The 14,972-nt window shown below is 40.7% G+C and overlaps 1 protein-coding gene and 1 long non-coding RNA gene across 2 annotated transcripts in view; one reads left to right on the top strand and one right to left on the bottom strand.

Moving 5' to 3' along the window:
- The first annotated feature begins 5,847 nt into the window (after window positions 1-5,847).
- Window positions 5,848-9,030, top strand: LOC113172101. Its single transcript, XR_003299732.2, has 2 exons — window positions 5,848-6,949; window positions 8,354-9,030. It is a non-coding gene; the product is annotated as an uncharacterized LOC113172101 (long non-coding RNA).
- Window positions 9,031-10,592: 1,562 nt separating this feature from the next.
- myo10 (myosin X) overlaps window positions 10,593-14,972 on the bottom strand; it is an 82,182-nt gene continuing 77,802 nt past the window's right edge. Inside the window, exons 35-41 of the mRNA XM_026374755.1 lie at window positions 14,655-14,952; window positions 14,327-14,534; window positions 14,103-14,239; window positions 13,885-14,005; window positions 13,203-13,679; window positions 12,879-13,070; window positions 10,593-12,774 (exon numbers count right to left, since the gene is read on the bottom strand). Of these exons, the coding sequence (XP_026230540.1) occupies window positions 12,664-12,774; window positions 12,879-13,070; window positions 13,203-13,679; window positions 13,885-14,005; window positions 14,103-14,239; window positions 14,327-14,534; window positions 14,655-14,952 (1,544 nt within the window). The 3' untranslated portion in view covers window positions 10,593-12,663. The remainder of the gene's footprint in view (window positions 12,775-12,878; window positions 13,071-13,202; window positions 13,680-13,884; window positions 14,006-14,102; window positions 14,240-14,326; window positions 14,535-14,654; window positions 14,953-14,972) is intronic.

Raw genomic sequence — 14,972 nt, 5'->3', positions numbered from 1 at the left:
CATCAGGCGGGATGCTGGAGCAAGGCATCTGATGTTTCACATTCAGTGGAAAAAATCTGAGCTTTGCTGGGAAATTTATACAATTACAAAATCCTTTGTGTTTTTTGTTTAGTTTTGTTTTGTTTTACTTAAAAATGTTCCTTTTACTAAAGGGGTCCCTACAATGTTTATTTGCTCTGAGGCTGGTCCTCAAACAGTCTCAGCAGTTCATGAACCACCATGTACATCACATGAGTCTTTTTGTTTTACTCTCTGTATCACTGTTGTTTTTTTGTGTTGTTGACATAATCCACATGCCTCCACTCTCAGTAGAGAAAATTGTGATGTAAATTAACAGATTTACAAATTAGGAGCATTCACATTGTTGCACCTTATATGATGGTTTAGAATAGAACTGAATTGACTGAGTTGCTAAATACTGTGCACAGTCAGCGAAACAAATCATCTTAATATATTGCGTCAGACTTTATCTTTCTGATTTATTAACATGTTAACTGAGCGTATAACATGCTACAATCGGAACAAATATGCTAAAGTTTAGTGTCATAGGATGCTAAAATGGTCATTTTCAACTGGATTATGAGCATGTTAGCATGCTAACAGTGGATTATTCTGAGGAGCATAGAGAACCAATGTTGTGATGTCACAGTCTTAGATTAAACTTTGTTTCATCTGGCCAACAAAGCAAAAGTATTGAGCTATTAATATTAGATTGAACCCAGGCGTTCAGGTTCCATTTCAGCTCTCTATAGCTTTGTTTAAAAGAGGATCCTTTTCACAACTGTTGAACTATCTGTATCACTGTGTTTCCTTTGCGGGAATTTGTGTTTTGTACAAAGAAGTCTTAAGTTTCAGAAGAACAGACATCGTCCAGCAAGAAACTGAAGGATGAGGACGCAGGGTTCAGCAATTTAGACACTTTCCAAATGAGCACAAAAATGGACTCGCAACATCTAGACGTTTTACACACTAAGAGGCAAATATGGACGTTTTTAATGTCATTTCAACTTTATATCTTCTAGTTCTCAGTGTCTGTATATGCTGGCATATCAACATTGTTCAGTTTCAGGAGGTTTAGTGAGCTGCCACGAGGAAATGATCCTCAGATTGTTTGTGCCAGTGTAAATGCAGCTGTTGGGGATTGTGATTTGATCTGTCTATATGCCATTCTGTTGAGCTTCCAGGGGCCCTGTGGTGGTTCAGGGCTCTGTTCTCGACCTGGGTGTTTGGGTCTTTAGATTTTTTTGGTGCCTTAGGAGGCTGGGTAATGACGTTGCGATGTGACCCGACGGGACTTGTTGGCTGTATTTCTATTTCTTTTGAATGTAACATGGATGTAATGTATAAATATAAATATTATTTATATACTCAGAGAGAGGTGTGGGTTATTTGCTTTAAAGATGCCAAGAAACTGCTCATGCACCATCTTTCTGAGAGCTGGACTTCTGATGTGACAGCAGTGGACTCTTCACATCTAAACCGAAGGAAGGAGGATCCAATGAGGTGAGTCCAGATTTGTTCACTCTGCGCTATCGGAAGTCTCAGTAGAGTTGGTTTATATCAAGCAGGGTGTCAGCTGGATTGTCACCTTCACAGGCAGTATGTGAAGGCAACACATTAGTTGGGTTGTGGAGCATTAATGATGTATAAATGAATGAATGATATTTTGATGTCAGTGCTGCATTTTTATTGTGCCTGCCTAGCGTCTGCGCCGGACAACCCTCCTGCGTCTCCGAGCAGCTACCCTTCCGGGTCTCCTGCGTCGGCGAATGGGGCGGGAAGCTTGTCTGCGTCTGTATCTGCGAGGCATTGTTACAAAATAGACTCTGGGATTCATAGGGTCCTATTTATAAACTCTGTAGGCAGTCGCTGGTTATGTCAGTGATGATGTCACAAGGCACAAGCAATGACATCACCACAGGTGTGACTTTGATCACCAGTCCCTCACATCTAACGCTCTGATTTTTGTTCATGTTTAAATCAACACCGGCCTATTCACCCTGCTGGAAGCCAGTAGATGTGTCGATGTAAGCACATCGTCAGCAACAGTTTTCAGGTACGCTGTGGCATTTAATTTATGTGTAAGTGTGTTGTGTGCGAGCAGAACGTAGTGTAGTGGTTGTCTGTCTCTGTATGTGAGCCCTGTGATAGACTGAATGGATGGTCACCAAGCATTTGATGATAGTCATGGAAATCAGGAGGCATCAAAGAGAAATACTGAGTTTAGCCTGAACCATGTCACTTATCAGTTTATGTGAAGTTGATCTGGTTCTCACTCACCTGGTGGTGGACAGGAGGGAACTCCTCAGTCTCTGCTCTCACAGTGACATCACAGAATGTTGCCTAGGTGAGTTTAGAAGTAGAACCGCTGACATAGAACCATTATAAATAATAACATTAGTCTGTCATTGTTTTTCCAGATGGACTCAGCTGTCATTGAGAATGTGGAAGATGGGGGGTCTATCTAACTCACTATCTAGGGGGCGCTATCAAATGTCATCCGCACTGGAGTCCTGGTAATGGGTCCTATTTATAAACTCTGTAGGCAGTCACTAGTGATCTCACCGATGATGTCACATCGCACATGGCACATGCCACGTGACATGATGATCTCTTGATCTCTTAATGAGCACATTCTGTGATGTCACTGATGATGTCACAGCTTGTTGCCTTGAAGGTTCAATGGCTTCGACATAATGCATGATGTCACAGTTTTTAGTCACTTGAATAGTGTGAAATCATCAGTGACATCACAGAATATTGCCTAGCAGAGTTTTTAAATAGAACCCCTGACGTAGAACCTTGGTACTAATGATTTCCTACTAGTTTCTTCTCTTTACAGGTTATCGTCAAGGACTCAGGAAACAAGGAGCAGCTGGAAGGATGGAACCAAGACAAGACATCAAGTAAGTGAAATCATTGTTTATTAACCTTTAGATTTGTGGTATGGTAGTTTCTTATTCCTGTAACAGGTGGAGGTAAATGTAATCAAATATAGATGTAGTTTGTATTGATAGTTTCTTATTCCTGTAACAGGTGGAGGTAAATGTAGTCAAATATAGATGTAGTTTGTATTGATAGTTTCTTATTCCTGTTACAGGTGGAGGTAAATGTAGTCAAATATAGATGTAGTTTTATGAGTTAGATAGAGTTATTAAGGACTTTTAGATTTATTGTATTAACACTCTCTCATTCTTTTCACAGGTGGAGTTAAATAAAGTAAAATGTTAAATGAAGTAATAAAGAACCTTTAGATTTATTATATCAATAGTCTCTCATTCTTTTAACACAGGCAACATTATCAGGTCAATTAAATAATAAAGTTAAGTTGTTATCATAGGGATTCACTGGTTGCAGAAATTGTGACCTCATTGTGACCTCATTGTGACATCACAGAGCGTTTCCTTGAGAGTTTATAAATAGGACCCGTTTTGTTGAGCAGGGTGTTTTTTGACAATGCCTCGTAGATACAGACGCAGACAGGCTTCTCTCCCCGTCCGCAGGCGCAGGAGGACGCGCAGGTCCTCCACTGTCCGCAGACGCAGGAGAGTTGTCCGACGCAGACGCTAGGCAACCTCAATAAACATGCAGTAGAAGCAGTAAGCATCAGCACACTTCATTATTTGAAGCTTTAGAATAAGAGTCATAGTTTGTCCTGAACTAACCAGTTAATACGTTTGTAGCTAAAATCTAAAATCAGCCCGTGTTCACTCATTTAACCAAACAAACGTGGATATATAACCTCCACTATTCCTTTGTTGTGTTACTCCATCTTTATCATTAATGATCTTTTCCAAGTGCTCAATAAGGGAATCCCAATGATAACAAGACTTTTAACTTTCTCATCATTTCCTTGACCAGATAATGTCGCCTGTGTGAGAAGAATCGAGACTATCAATGTAATAAATCTAAAGGTTCTATTTAACTACATTTAATTCATACTTAAGAATATAAATCAAAGATGATTTCACTTACCTGGTGATGTTGCCTGTATGTTCTTTTATCCATTCACCTGGTCCTTGTCTTCTGGGTCCTTAAAGAATCCAAAACTCCACCTGTGAAAAGAATGAGAGACTATTAATGTAATGAGTCTATGTAAAGGTTGTATTCAACGACACGTACCCATAGGACCTGTAAAGTCTCCTGCTCCTGTGATTGGGACGTCACCGATGAGCTCAGTTATTAAGTTATTCTATTATGTCACTGATGGTAAATGTCACATTCATGTGATATTAGTACATCATAAAACTCTGAGATCACTTGTGAAAAAAACATTCTATGTTTGAAATCACTGGTGATGATGTCAGAGCTTGTGACATTGTCATAAATTCTGATCTTTGATGATTAATGATGTCACAGTTTGTGATGCTCTAAGGGTCGTCTCCTGGCACTCTGGCTTCCTCCCACCATCTAAAGATATGTGGTTTGGTCAACTGGTGACTGTAATTTGCCCATATGTGTGACTATGAGTGTGAATGGATGTCTCTATATGTGAGCCCTGTGATTGACTGGCAACCTGTGCAGCTGTCATTGCACACCTCCTGCCTAATGAGAGCTGGGTTAGGCTCCAGCACTCCCGCGACCTTTAAGAGGTCAAGTGGTTAGCATGATGGATGGCAGATAGATTGTGTGCATGATTCCAGTTGGCCTACCTGCTAGATCATATGAAGCAATCATCACTTTGTTTTTTGATGCATTGATGATAGTCGTGGATGTGCAGTAGTTTGAGGCACAACCAGGTGTACAGACTTGTAAGTAGCAACAAATAGCTTGTACTAATTATGCTGGAAACAATGCATGCTAAATTTGTTTTATAACCAACTGCACAGCATCTACCTGTCAATTTTCAAACACCTTGGACAGGAGGGGTCTTGGTGACCATACTGACATCTGAATGTTTGCCAAATACTGAGTTTAGCCTGAACCATGTCACTTATCAGTTTATGTGAAGTTAATCTGGTTCTCACTCACCTGGTGGTGGACAGGAGGGAACTCCTCAGTCTCTGCTCTCACAGTGACATCACAGAATGTTTCCCAGGTGAGTTTAGAAGTAGAACCGCTGACATAGAACCATTATAAATAATAACATTAGTCTGTCATTGTTTTTCCAGATGGACTCAGCTGTCATTGAGAATGTGGAAAAGCACTTTAAAGGAGCTGGAGGACAGGTGACCTACAGGTACGACGATCCTGCACCCTACCTAGGAAGTAGGATAAGCAGAGAGGAAGTAGGATAAGCAGAGAGGAAGGCTAGGAAGCAGGATAAGTAGAGAGGAAAGATAGGAAGGAAGATAAGTAGAGAGGAAAGATAGGAAGGAAGAGGACAGGAAAGAAGGAAGGAAGAGGACAGGAAAGAAGGAAGGAAGAGAAGGACAGTAAAGAAGGAAGGAAGAGAAGCAGAGAGGAAAGGAAGGAGGAAAAGGAAAACGCAGGATGGGGGGGAGGAGGACAGGGCAGAGAGGGAAGGGGGGGGAAGGGGGTGGCGGATGGGGGGTCCATCTAAGTTACTATCTAGGGGGCGCTATCAAATGTCATCCGCACTGGAGTCCTGGTAATGGGTCCTATTTATAAACTCTGTAGGCAGTCACTAGTGATGTCACCGATGATGTCACATCGCACATGGCACATGGCACATGGCACATGGCACATGCCATGTGACATGATGATCTCTTGATCTCTTAATGAGCACATTCTGTGATGTCACTGATGATGTCACAGCTTGTTGGCTTGAAGGTTCAAAGGCTTCGACATAATGCATGATGTCACAGTTTTTAGTCACTTGAATAGTGTGAAATCATCAGTGACATCACAGAATATTGCCTAGCAGAGTTTTTAAATAGAACCCCTGACGTAGAACCTTGGTACTAATGATTTCCTACTAGTTTCTTCTCTTTACAGGTTATCGTCAAGGACTCAGGAAACAAGGAGCAGCTGGAAGGATGGAACCAAGACAAGACATCAAGTAAGTGAAATCATCATTTATTAACCTTTAGATTTGTGGTATTGATAGTTTCTTATTCCTGTAACAGGTGGAGGTAAATATAGTCAAATATAGATGTAGATTGTATTGATAGTTTCTTATTCCTGTAACAGGTGGAGGTAAATGTAGTCAAATATAGATGTAGTTTGTATTGATAGTTTCTTATTCCTGTTAAAGGTGGAGGTAAATGTAGTCAAATATAGATGTAGTTTTATGAGTTAGATAGAGTTATTAAGGACTTTTAGATTTATTGTAACACTCTCTCATTCTTTTCACAGGTGGAGTTAAATAAAGTAAAATGTTAAATGAAGTAATAAAGAACCTTTAGATTTATTATATCAATAGTCTCTCATTCTTTTAACACAGGCAACATTATCAGGTCAATTAAATAATAAAGTTAAGTTGTTATCATAGGGATTCACTGGTTGCAGAAATTGTGACCTCATTGTGACCTCATTGTGACATCACAGAGCGTTTCCTTGAGAGTTTATAAATAGGACCCGTTTTGTTGAGCAGGGTGTTTTTTGACAATGCCTCGTAGATACAGACGCAGACAGGCTTCTCTCCCCGTCCGCAGGCGCAGGAGGACGCGCAGGTCCTCCACTGTCCGCAGACGCAGGAGAGTTGTCCGACGCAGACGCTAGGCAACCTCAATAAACATGCAGTAGAAGCAGTAAGCATCAGCACACTTCATTATTTGAAGCTTTAGAATAAGAGTCATAGTTTGTCCTGAACCCATCAGAAGTTTGGTTCTCGATCACCTGATAGTGGACAGGAGGGAACTCCTCAGTCTCTGCTCTCACAGTGACATCACAGAATGTTCCCTAGGTGAGTTTAGAAGTAGAACCGCTGACATAGAACCATTATAAATAATAACATTAGTCTGTCATTGTTTTTCCAGATGGACTCAGCTGTCATTGAGAATGTGGAAAAGCACTTTAAAGGAGCTGGAGGACAGGTGACCTACAGGTACATTTAGTTAAAACTACAGAATGGAAAATAGTTGGTTTTTCAAATACTGTTTTCACACCTAGAAATACAAATCTTCATGAATCTAGCTGCAGTTTGTTTTGTAAAGGTTGGAGATTTGGTGTATTGACCACATCTTTGAACAATGTACTTACTGACTCCAGAAAACATCAACATCTTTGTTTTGCTGAACGAACACAGGTGATTTCTAGACTCAGACACAATGTGACTATTATAACAAGGTCTGTGTGTATTCAGAAAGTATTCATTTAGTTAGGTTGCAGTCTGATACTACAGCTGTTCAAATTCATTTAGAGACTGCTGCTGCTTCCTGGGCAGCACCATCAGAGCCAGGGACACCACCCAACTGATCAGGAGGACCCACTCTGTGCTGGGGACTTATCTAGACCCCTTGGAGTCAGTTGTGGAGGGACAATTGCTGCACAGCCCCATTTTAAATAGTCTGGCCTTCTACTGTATGTAAGTTAATTCAGGTGTGTGTACATATACATAGAAACTGTGGTGTGTATAAATACACATGCAGTAAATGGAAAGTCTGGGGCACTTCAAAAACGATCCTGCACCCTACCTAGGAAGTAGGATAAGTAGAGAGGAAGGCTAGGAAGTAGGATAAGTAGAGAGGGTGGCTAGGAAGTAGGATAAGTAGAGAGGAAAGATAGGAAGTAAGATAAGTAGAGAGGAAAGATAGGAAGGAAGAGGACAGGAAAGAAGGAAGGAAGAGGACAGGAAAGAAGGAAGGAAGAGGACAGGAAAGAAGGAAGGAAGAGGACAGGAAAGAAGGAAGGAAGAGGACAGGAAAGAAGGAAGGAAGAGGACAGGAGAGAGGGAAAGGAAGAGGACAGGAGAGAAGGAAGGAAGAGGACAGAACAGAAGGAAGGAAGAGGACAGAACAGAAGGAAGGAAGAGAAGCAGAGAGGAAAGGAAGGAGGAAAAGGAAAGCACAGGATGGGGGGGAGGGGGACAGGGCAGGGAGGGGGGGGAAGGGGGAAGGGGTGGCGGATGGGGGGTCCATCTAAGTTACTATCTAGGGGGCGCTATCAAATGTCATCCGCACTGGAGTCCTGGTAATGGGTCCTATTTATAAACTCTGTAGGCAGTCACTAGTGATGTCACCGATGATGTCACATGGCACATGCCATGTGACATGATGATCTCTTGATCCCTTAATGAGCACATTCTGTGATGTCACTGATGATGTCACAGCTTGTTGCCTTGAAGGTTCAATGGCTTCGACATAATGCATGATGTCACAGTTTTTAGTCACTTGAATAGTGTGAAATCATCAGTGACATCACAGAATATTGCCTAGCAGAGTTTTTAAATAGAACCCCTGACGTAGAACCTTGGTACTAATGATTTCCTACTAGTTTCTTCTCTTTACAGGTTATCGTCAAGGACTCAGGAAACAAGGAGCAGCTGGAAGGAGTGAACCAAGACAAGACATCAAGTAAGTGAAATCATCGTTTATTAACCTTTAGATTTGTGGTATTGATAGTTTCTTATTCCTGTAACAGGTGGAGGTAAATGTAATCAAATATAGATGTAGTTTGTATTGATAGTTTCTTATTCCTGTAACAGGTGGAGGTAAATGTAATCAAATATAGATGTAGTTTGTATTGATAGTTTCTTATTCCTGTAACAGGTGGAGGTAAATGTAGTCAAATATAGATGTAGTTTGTATTAATAGTTTCTTATTCCTGTAACAGGTGGAGGTAAATGTAATCAAATATAGATGTAGTTTGTATTGATAGTTTCTTATTCCTGTAACAGGTGGAGGTAAATGTAGTCAAATATAGATGTAGTTTGTATTAATAGTTTCTTATTCCTGTAACAGGTGGAGGTAAATGTAGTCAAATATAGATGTAGTTTGTATTGATAGTTTCTTATTCCTGTAACAGGTGGAGGTAAATGTAGTCAAATATAGATGTAGTTTGTATTGATAGTTTCTTATTCCTGTAACAGGCGGAGGTAAATGTAGTCAAATATAGATGTAGTTTGTATTGATAGTTTCTTATTCCTGTAACAGGTGGAGGTAAATGTAGTCAAATATAGATGTAGTTTGTATTGATAGTTTCTTATTCCTGTAAAAGGTGGAAGTAAATTTAGTCAAATATAGATGTAGTTTGTATTGATAGTTTCTTATTCCTGTTACAGGTGGAGGTAAATGTAGTCAAATATAGATGTAGTTTGCATTGATAGTTTCTTATTCCTGCAACAGGTGGAGGTAAATGTAGTCAAATATAGATGTAGTTTGCATTGATAGTTTCTTATTCCTGCAACAGGTGGAGGTAAATGTAGTCAAATATAGATGTAGTTTGTATTGATAGTTTCTTATTCCTGTTACAGGTGGAGGTAAATGTAGTCAAATATAGATGTAGTTTGTATTGATAGTTTCTTATTCCTGTAACAGGTGGAGGTAAATGTAATCAAATATAGATGTAGTTTGTATTGATAGTTTCTTATTCCTGTAACAGGTGGAGGTAAATGTAATCAAATATAGATGTAGTTTGTATTGATAGTTTCTTATTCCTGTAACAGGTGGAGGTAAATGTAATCAAATATAGATGTAGTTTGTATTGATAGTTTCTTATTCCTGTTACAGGTGGAGGTAAATGTAATCAAATATAGATGTAGTTTTATGAGTTAGATAGAGTTATTAAGGACTTTTAGATTTATTGTATTAACACTCTCTCATTCTTTTCACAGGTGGAGTTAAATAAAGTAAAATGTTAAATGAAGTAATAAAGAACCTTTAGATTTATTATATCAATAGTCTCTCATTCTTTTAACACAGGCAACATTATCAGGTCAATTAAATAATAAAGTTAAGTTGTTATCATAGGGATTCACTGGTTGCAGAAATTGTGACCTCATTGTGACCTCATTGTGACATCACGGAGCGTTTCCTTGAGAGTTTATAAATAGGACCCGTTTTGTTGAGCAGGGTGTTTTTTGACAATGCCTCGTAGATACAGACGCAGACAGGCTTCTCTCCCCGTCCGCAGACGGAGGAGGACGCGCAGGTCCTCCACTGTCCGCAGACGCAGGAGAGTTGTCCGACGCAGACGCTAGGCAACCTCAATAAACATGCAGTAGAAGCAGTAAGTATCAGCACACTTCATTATTTGAAGCTTTAGAATAAGAGTCATAGTTTGTCCTGAACCCATCAGAAGTTTGGTTGTCGATCACCTGATTTATCTATTTAACAGTTTTTCTAGTGTTACCAAAACTATTACTAGAAGGGCCATATTTAATAGATTTAGTTGAAGTTATGAAGTATTTGTACTTCTAAAACACAAGTTCTGGCCGCACTTTAAGTTATTATACATATAATAACAGTACCTACTTTAGTGTAGTTTACTAAGCAGTCCCACTAATAACCTCACATCCTTTACATTTACATTTACATTTACATTTACATCCTTCTCCCAGATTTATTCTACTGGCATCACGACAAGGACTAGGAAACGCACCAGCAGCGGGTGGATTGATGGAATGACAAACAGATGCCATCGCCAGGTATGTCAGATGATAGGAGCTTTCTAACAGTTGAAATGTAATATGGATCAAATCCAAACGGGCTTCTGTACTGTAAGCAAAAGGAGACATGTAACAAGAAACACACATTCAGACCAAATACGTAACCATTTATTGTTAGAATAATCCTTTCAATACATAACACAGCTAATATAGATATAAAAAAAGGTTACCAGTATTGTCAAAGAACGACTGTGAGCTGAATGGTTGTGTAGAGAAATATACAAGATTTTTATCTTAAGAAAAATCACCATATGGTCTTCATTAGGAACAAAAATAGAAGGCAAAGATTACAAAATGTACAGCCAGATGATTATAGAATATACATAACATTGCACATTATACCAAATAAACTGAAACCACACATGGAAAACAAAATAAGTGTACACAATATACAACAAGGCACTGTGGAAGACACCTGCACACGTGTCTTTGGATGGATCTGCCGCCCGCGGAGCTCCAGCGTTGTAGGAATGTCACACTGCAGTGTAACAGTCCAACTGAACAAGCCATTCACACTCGAATGATTGCTTCAGACTTATTTCTAGGAATGTCCACATGATTGTAGTGTCAGTCAGTTTAGGGGGAAAATACATGATGTTCAAGAGAAAAGGGAAAAATTCTACCCAAACAGTTTGAAACATAAGGACGCCTGAAAGCTAACACAGTTGTAACATGCTTGGCTGAATTCAGCTTTGCAGTGATACATGGTCTGTTCTTGGCCTGTTTTTTTTTTACCTTTCACATTACGGTAATGTTACCTATAGTCAGATTTAAAGAGGAAAAAAACAAGGATTTAATACTTGGATTAATACTTAGCCTACTTTAGCTTGAATGGCTTGCATGGTTGGATAGATTTTACAGTGTACAAGTATGTACATTGGTAGTTAAAGGGAACATAGAGCACCTTTCAGATTCTTGTTAAACAAGAGCCTAGAGTGACATCAATGAGACAAAATGTTGTTTGGAGTTTGTCCTGCTTTAGTTTTAAAAGGCACTTCAGCAAATCAATAAAATCACAAAGAAGAAATTCTTGAGATGACAACAGTTGCATATTATTTACAGTGAACAGTTTATCCGGGAGAAGGTTCATATGCCCAAGATGGATAAGTCCCAGAGATTTTCAAAGCAGAAGAAAAAGCTTAAAGGTTTTAGTTTTTCTTTTTACATTCAGATAGCCTGTACACACCTCTTAAAACTCCACGCTCAAATACACACACGCAAATGAACAAAATCCCAGTAACAAATATCCCCGTTCTGTTTCTTGTAGTGCCACAAAAAAGAAGTGAACTTATTCCAAAACAAGACACATCTGCATTTCAAAAGAATCAACACCGATTAAGTGACAACTGGGGAGAAAACAAGGTTGTGTTAAACCTTCAGCTGTTTGTCTGTGTGGTGATGTTGCATTTTGGTTTTTGGCTATGACTAGGAACTTTTCATTTTCAGTCTTGATTTGTTTCGTATGGTTGATTCAACTTAACTCCTAAGTTGAAATTATTCATATTCAGTGTGCAAATGTTTACTTATGACCTCTACTTGGCAATTGCAGTAGACTATGTGCTGCTGTAAACAAATGTAAATACGTCACAGTGGTTTGCAACAGCATACTAAGCAGTGGGTGACACCACAACATTTGGCATCAATCTGATACCAGTTCCAGAATCACTCTCATTGAGCCTATATTTCAACTATATTTTGAAATTATTTTCTGCCCATGAGCTTACAAGGGACTATTCCCTTATATAAATATTGTGCCTTTAAATTTGCACCCTTAGTTTAATGTCTAATGTTGCTGACAACTGCATGTGGCTCCTTGTTCAGCAGTCATCATTCAAGGATCCTCGTCAAAACTAATGTTTCAGCAAATAGAGCCAATCCTTTCAGCTGGATGATGATTGCTAATTCTCCTTCTTTTAAAGTTCTGGTCTATCAGGTGCGGATGTGTAATGTTTTGGAATTCAAGCAGTCAAACGTAGAATTTGAGCTAGTTTGCATTAAGAGCATCGTGGTTTGTCTCCAGCATTCAGAGTCTGAAATGTTAAATATAAATGATCATTTCTCCACAGTGCTGATGATGGGTATCCATGCATGGCCAGCAGCAGCCACGCTCAACCGTCCAGCTGCACTCTGGTCTAAAGGTTAAAGGGTAATGTTCACCAAGCGCTACACTGGCTGCTATGGCTGCTGACAGACTGACAGTTGCTGTAGCGCTTCTTGACGATCATGCTAATGTAGGCCTTCATCAGCTTGGCAATGTCCATGACCTGCAGAAGATAAAGAGGGAAGATGTTTAAAGAATTGTTGACATTTCATTAAATGCATGCTCGTTCTTTCACAAATTCACATTGATTTGATATGTTGTACGAACCATGTATGTTTCAAACACCAGCTCTCGGCCCTCCACTGCGATCTTGTAAGCGTTGGGCAGTGGAGCTCCAAAGGAGAGAATCTGTTCGTATGGGAAAACCTCCAGAGGCCACAGCTCCCCTCGTTTGTACACAGATATAGCCTCCCTGCTCACACCCAACCACAGCTCGGAGGGGAATGTTCCATCACGACACTGAAACAAGGAGAATCGACAAACATAAGGTAGGAGCTACATTTAATAAGTACAACTTTGGACATAAATGTCAACATATTCATAGATATAATTTACATCAAAGCTTAAAATACCATTATTTCTGTTGCTCACCTCGACATTGAACAACGTGGAGCCGTATCCCTGCCACTCTTTCACTAGTGTCATGTATTTGACCATGGCCTGTTCCTGGTTCATCCCCTGCAGTTTCTTCCACTTATCCATCACACTGGTTCTCACTGCAGCCTCTTCCTCCCTCATCCAGGCCTCCAGGCTGTTCTCCTCCTCCAGCTTCTGCCGACTCAGTGAGCCACTCCTGAAACTCCGCCTCAACGTTCCCTCCAGGAAGCTGGAGCGTTTCCTCTCAGATGTCCCAGAGCGGTCGGCCACGGAACCAGTGCCTGGAGCAAATGTTTTTGCTGAGTTCTGCACGCGGGCCCGCAAACGTGCCATGGGGAACACCTGCGACATTTCAGGGATATTGGCCTGGGAACTGTGATCACCCTGGAGGTACTGAAGTCTCAGTGCAGCCAAGAACTGAAGAGTCTCCTCTGGGGCTGGATACTGACCGTGAATGACTGCTTCATGGGCCTGTAGATAGCAAACACAGAAGATACAAGATAAAAGTATTTAAATATCAAATAATATCAAAAGTGACATTTTATATAAAAAATAATTGGCTCGCACTGAAGATGCTACTTGTATTTAGTTGTGCAATATTTCAAACTAGCAAGAAAGAAGTTCAATCTGTCTGCAGAGAAGAAAAGTTATTACTTTGACCTGGTCTCGGCCTTACCTGTTCAAACATGAAGGCAAACTCCACACTGTCTTTGGGAACGTTCTCTGTGTCCAAGAAGCAGTAGAGCTTGAAGTAAAACTTCCACCCGGTGTTGTGTTCATCTGGGCTCGCTGAAAACCTAGAGACCAGACAATGAGTTGATGACGGTTACAGTACAAAAATATCTGTCTTCTTCAGCAACACAGGTTTGCGGGTGCAGAATTTGTGACACTTACTTTTCAAACTTAGCAAGCACGTCTGCCACCACTGTGCGGCTCTCAATAGCTTTCTCTGTAGTGTCATTATGTTCGAACAGAGCGAACATGTTCCTGCTGTCCTCCATGGCCAGGCCGCGGATCAGCTTCTCCACCACCTGACGCACAAACAGTAAAGAATCACTGTTTTTAGAAGGAAGGCTTTTCTTCTAAAATACGCAGATAAGGTGGAACACTTCACTCACCTCTCCAGCAGTGGTGTGTGAATTGATAGTGATCTTGCAGGAGCCTCCGCCATGGCAATGAACAGTGGTGCTCATATCCTGCCGGGCCACAATAGATCGGATCTCTTCCTGCGATGGCACATTCTCCCTGGCTCGAGTCTTCCTCAGGGATTCGAGGGTGAACGCAGCGTATCGATCCATCTCTGAGCTGGGGAAGAGCTCTCGAGTCCTGTGGTGAGGGCGATTCAGGTTGGTCATGCAGGAGATTCAGCCAACATAAAGAAAACAAGTTTGCTCCTTACCTATTTTTTTTTAAATAAACTGTTTTTATTCATCTATTAACAAATACCTTTTCAGGTGGAATTTGAGATATCTGACGATGCTCCTGGTTGGAACGAAGGTGCAGGACATGCAGGCTAGGATCTTCCAGCTACAGAGGTTCCCCGGGCTGCCCGGCTGTGGCGGTCGTGTCGTCTGCTTGATCAGCTGGCAGTAGAGCTCGTCCCTTAGTGGTTTGAGCTCTTGGCCGGTCTGCAGGATGCCCTGGATGATGGGCACCGGGTCGGAAACACCCTCGAGGTGCTGTAGAGAGCTGAACACTTTGAGCGCTTCGTCCTGCAGCGTTGTGTAGTTTCTGCTTCTCGAAGCTGAGCCGGATGGAGGAAAG

This window comes from Anabas testudineus, chromosome 17, assembly GCF_900324465.2.
Source record: "Anabas testudineus chromosome 17, fAnaTes1.2, whole genome shotgun sequence".
Classification (NCBI taxonomy): domain Eukaryota; kingdom Metazoa; phylum Chordata; class Actinopteri; order Anabantiformes; family Anabantidae; genus Anabas; species Anabas testudineus.
Note: the sequence above shows the minus strand (reverse complement) of the source record. Positions and strands in the feature narration are given on the sequence as shown.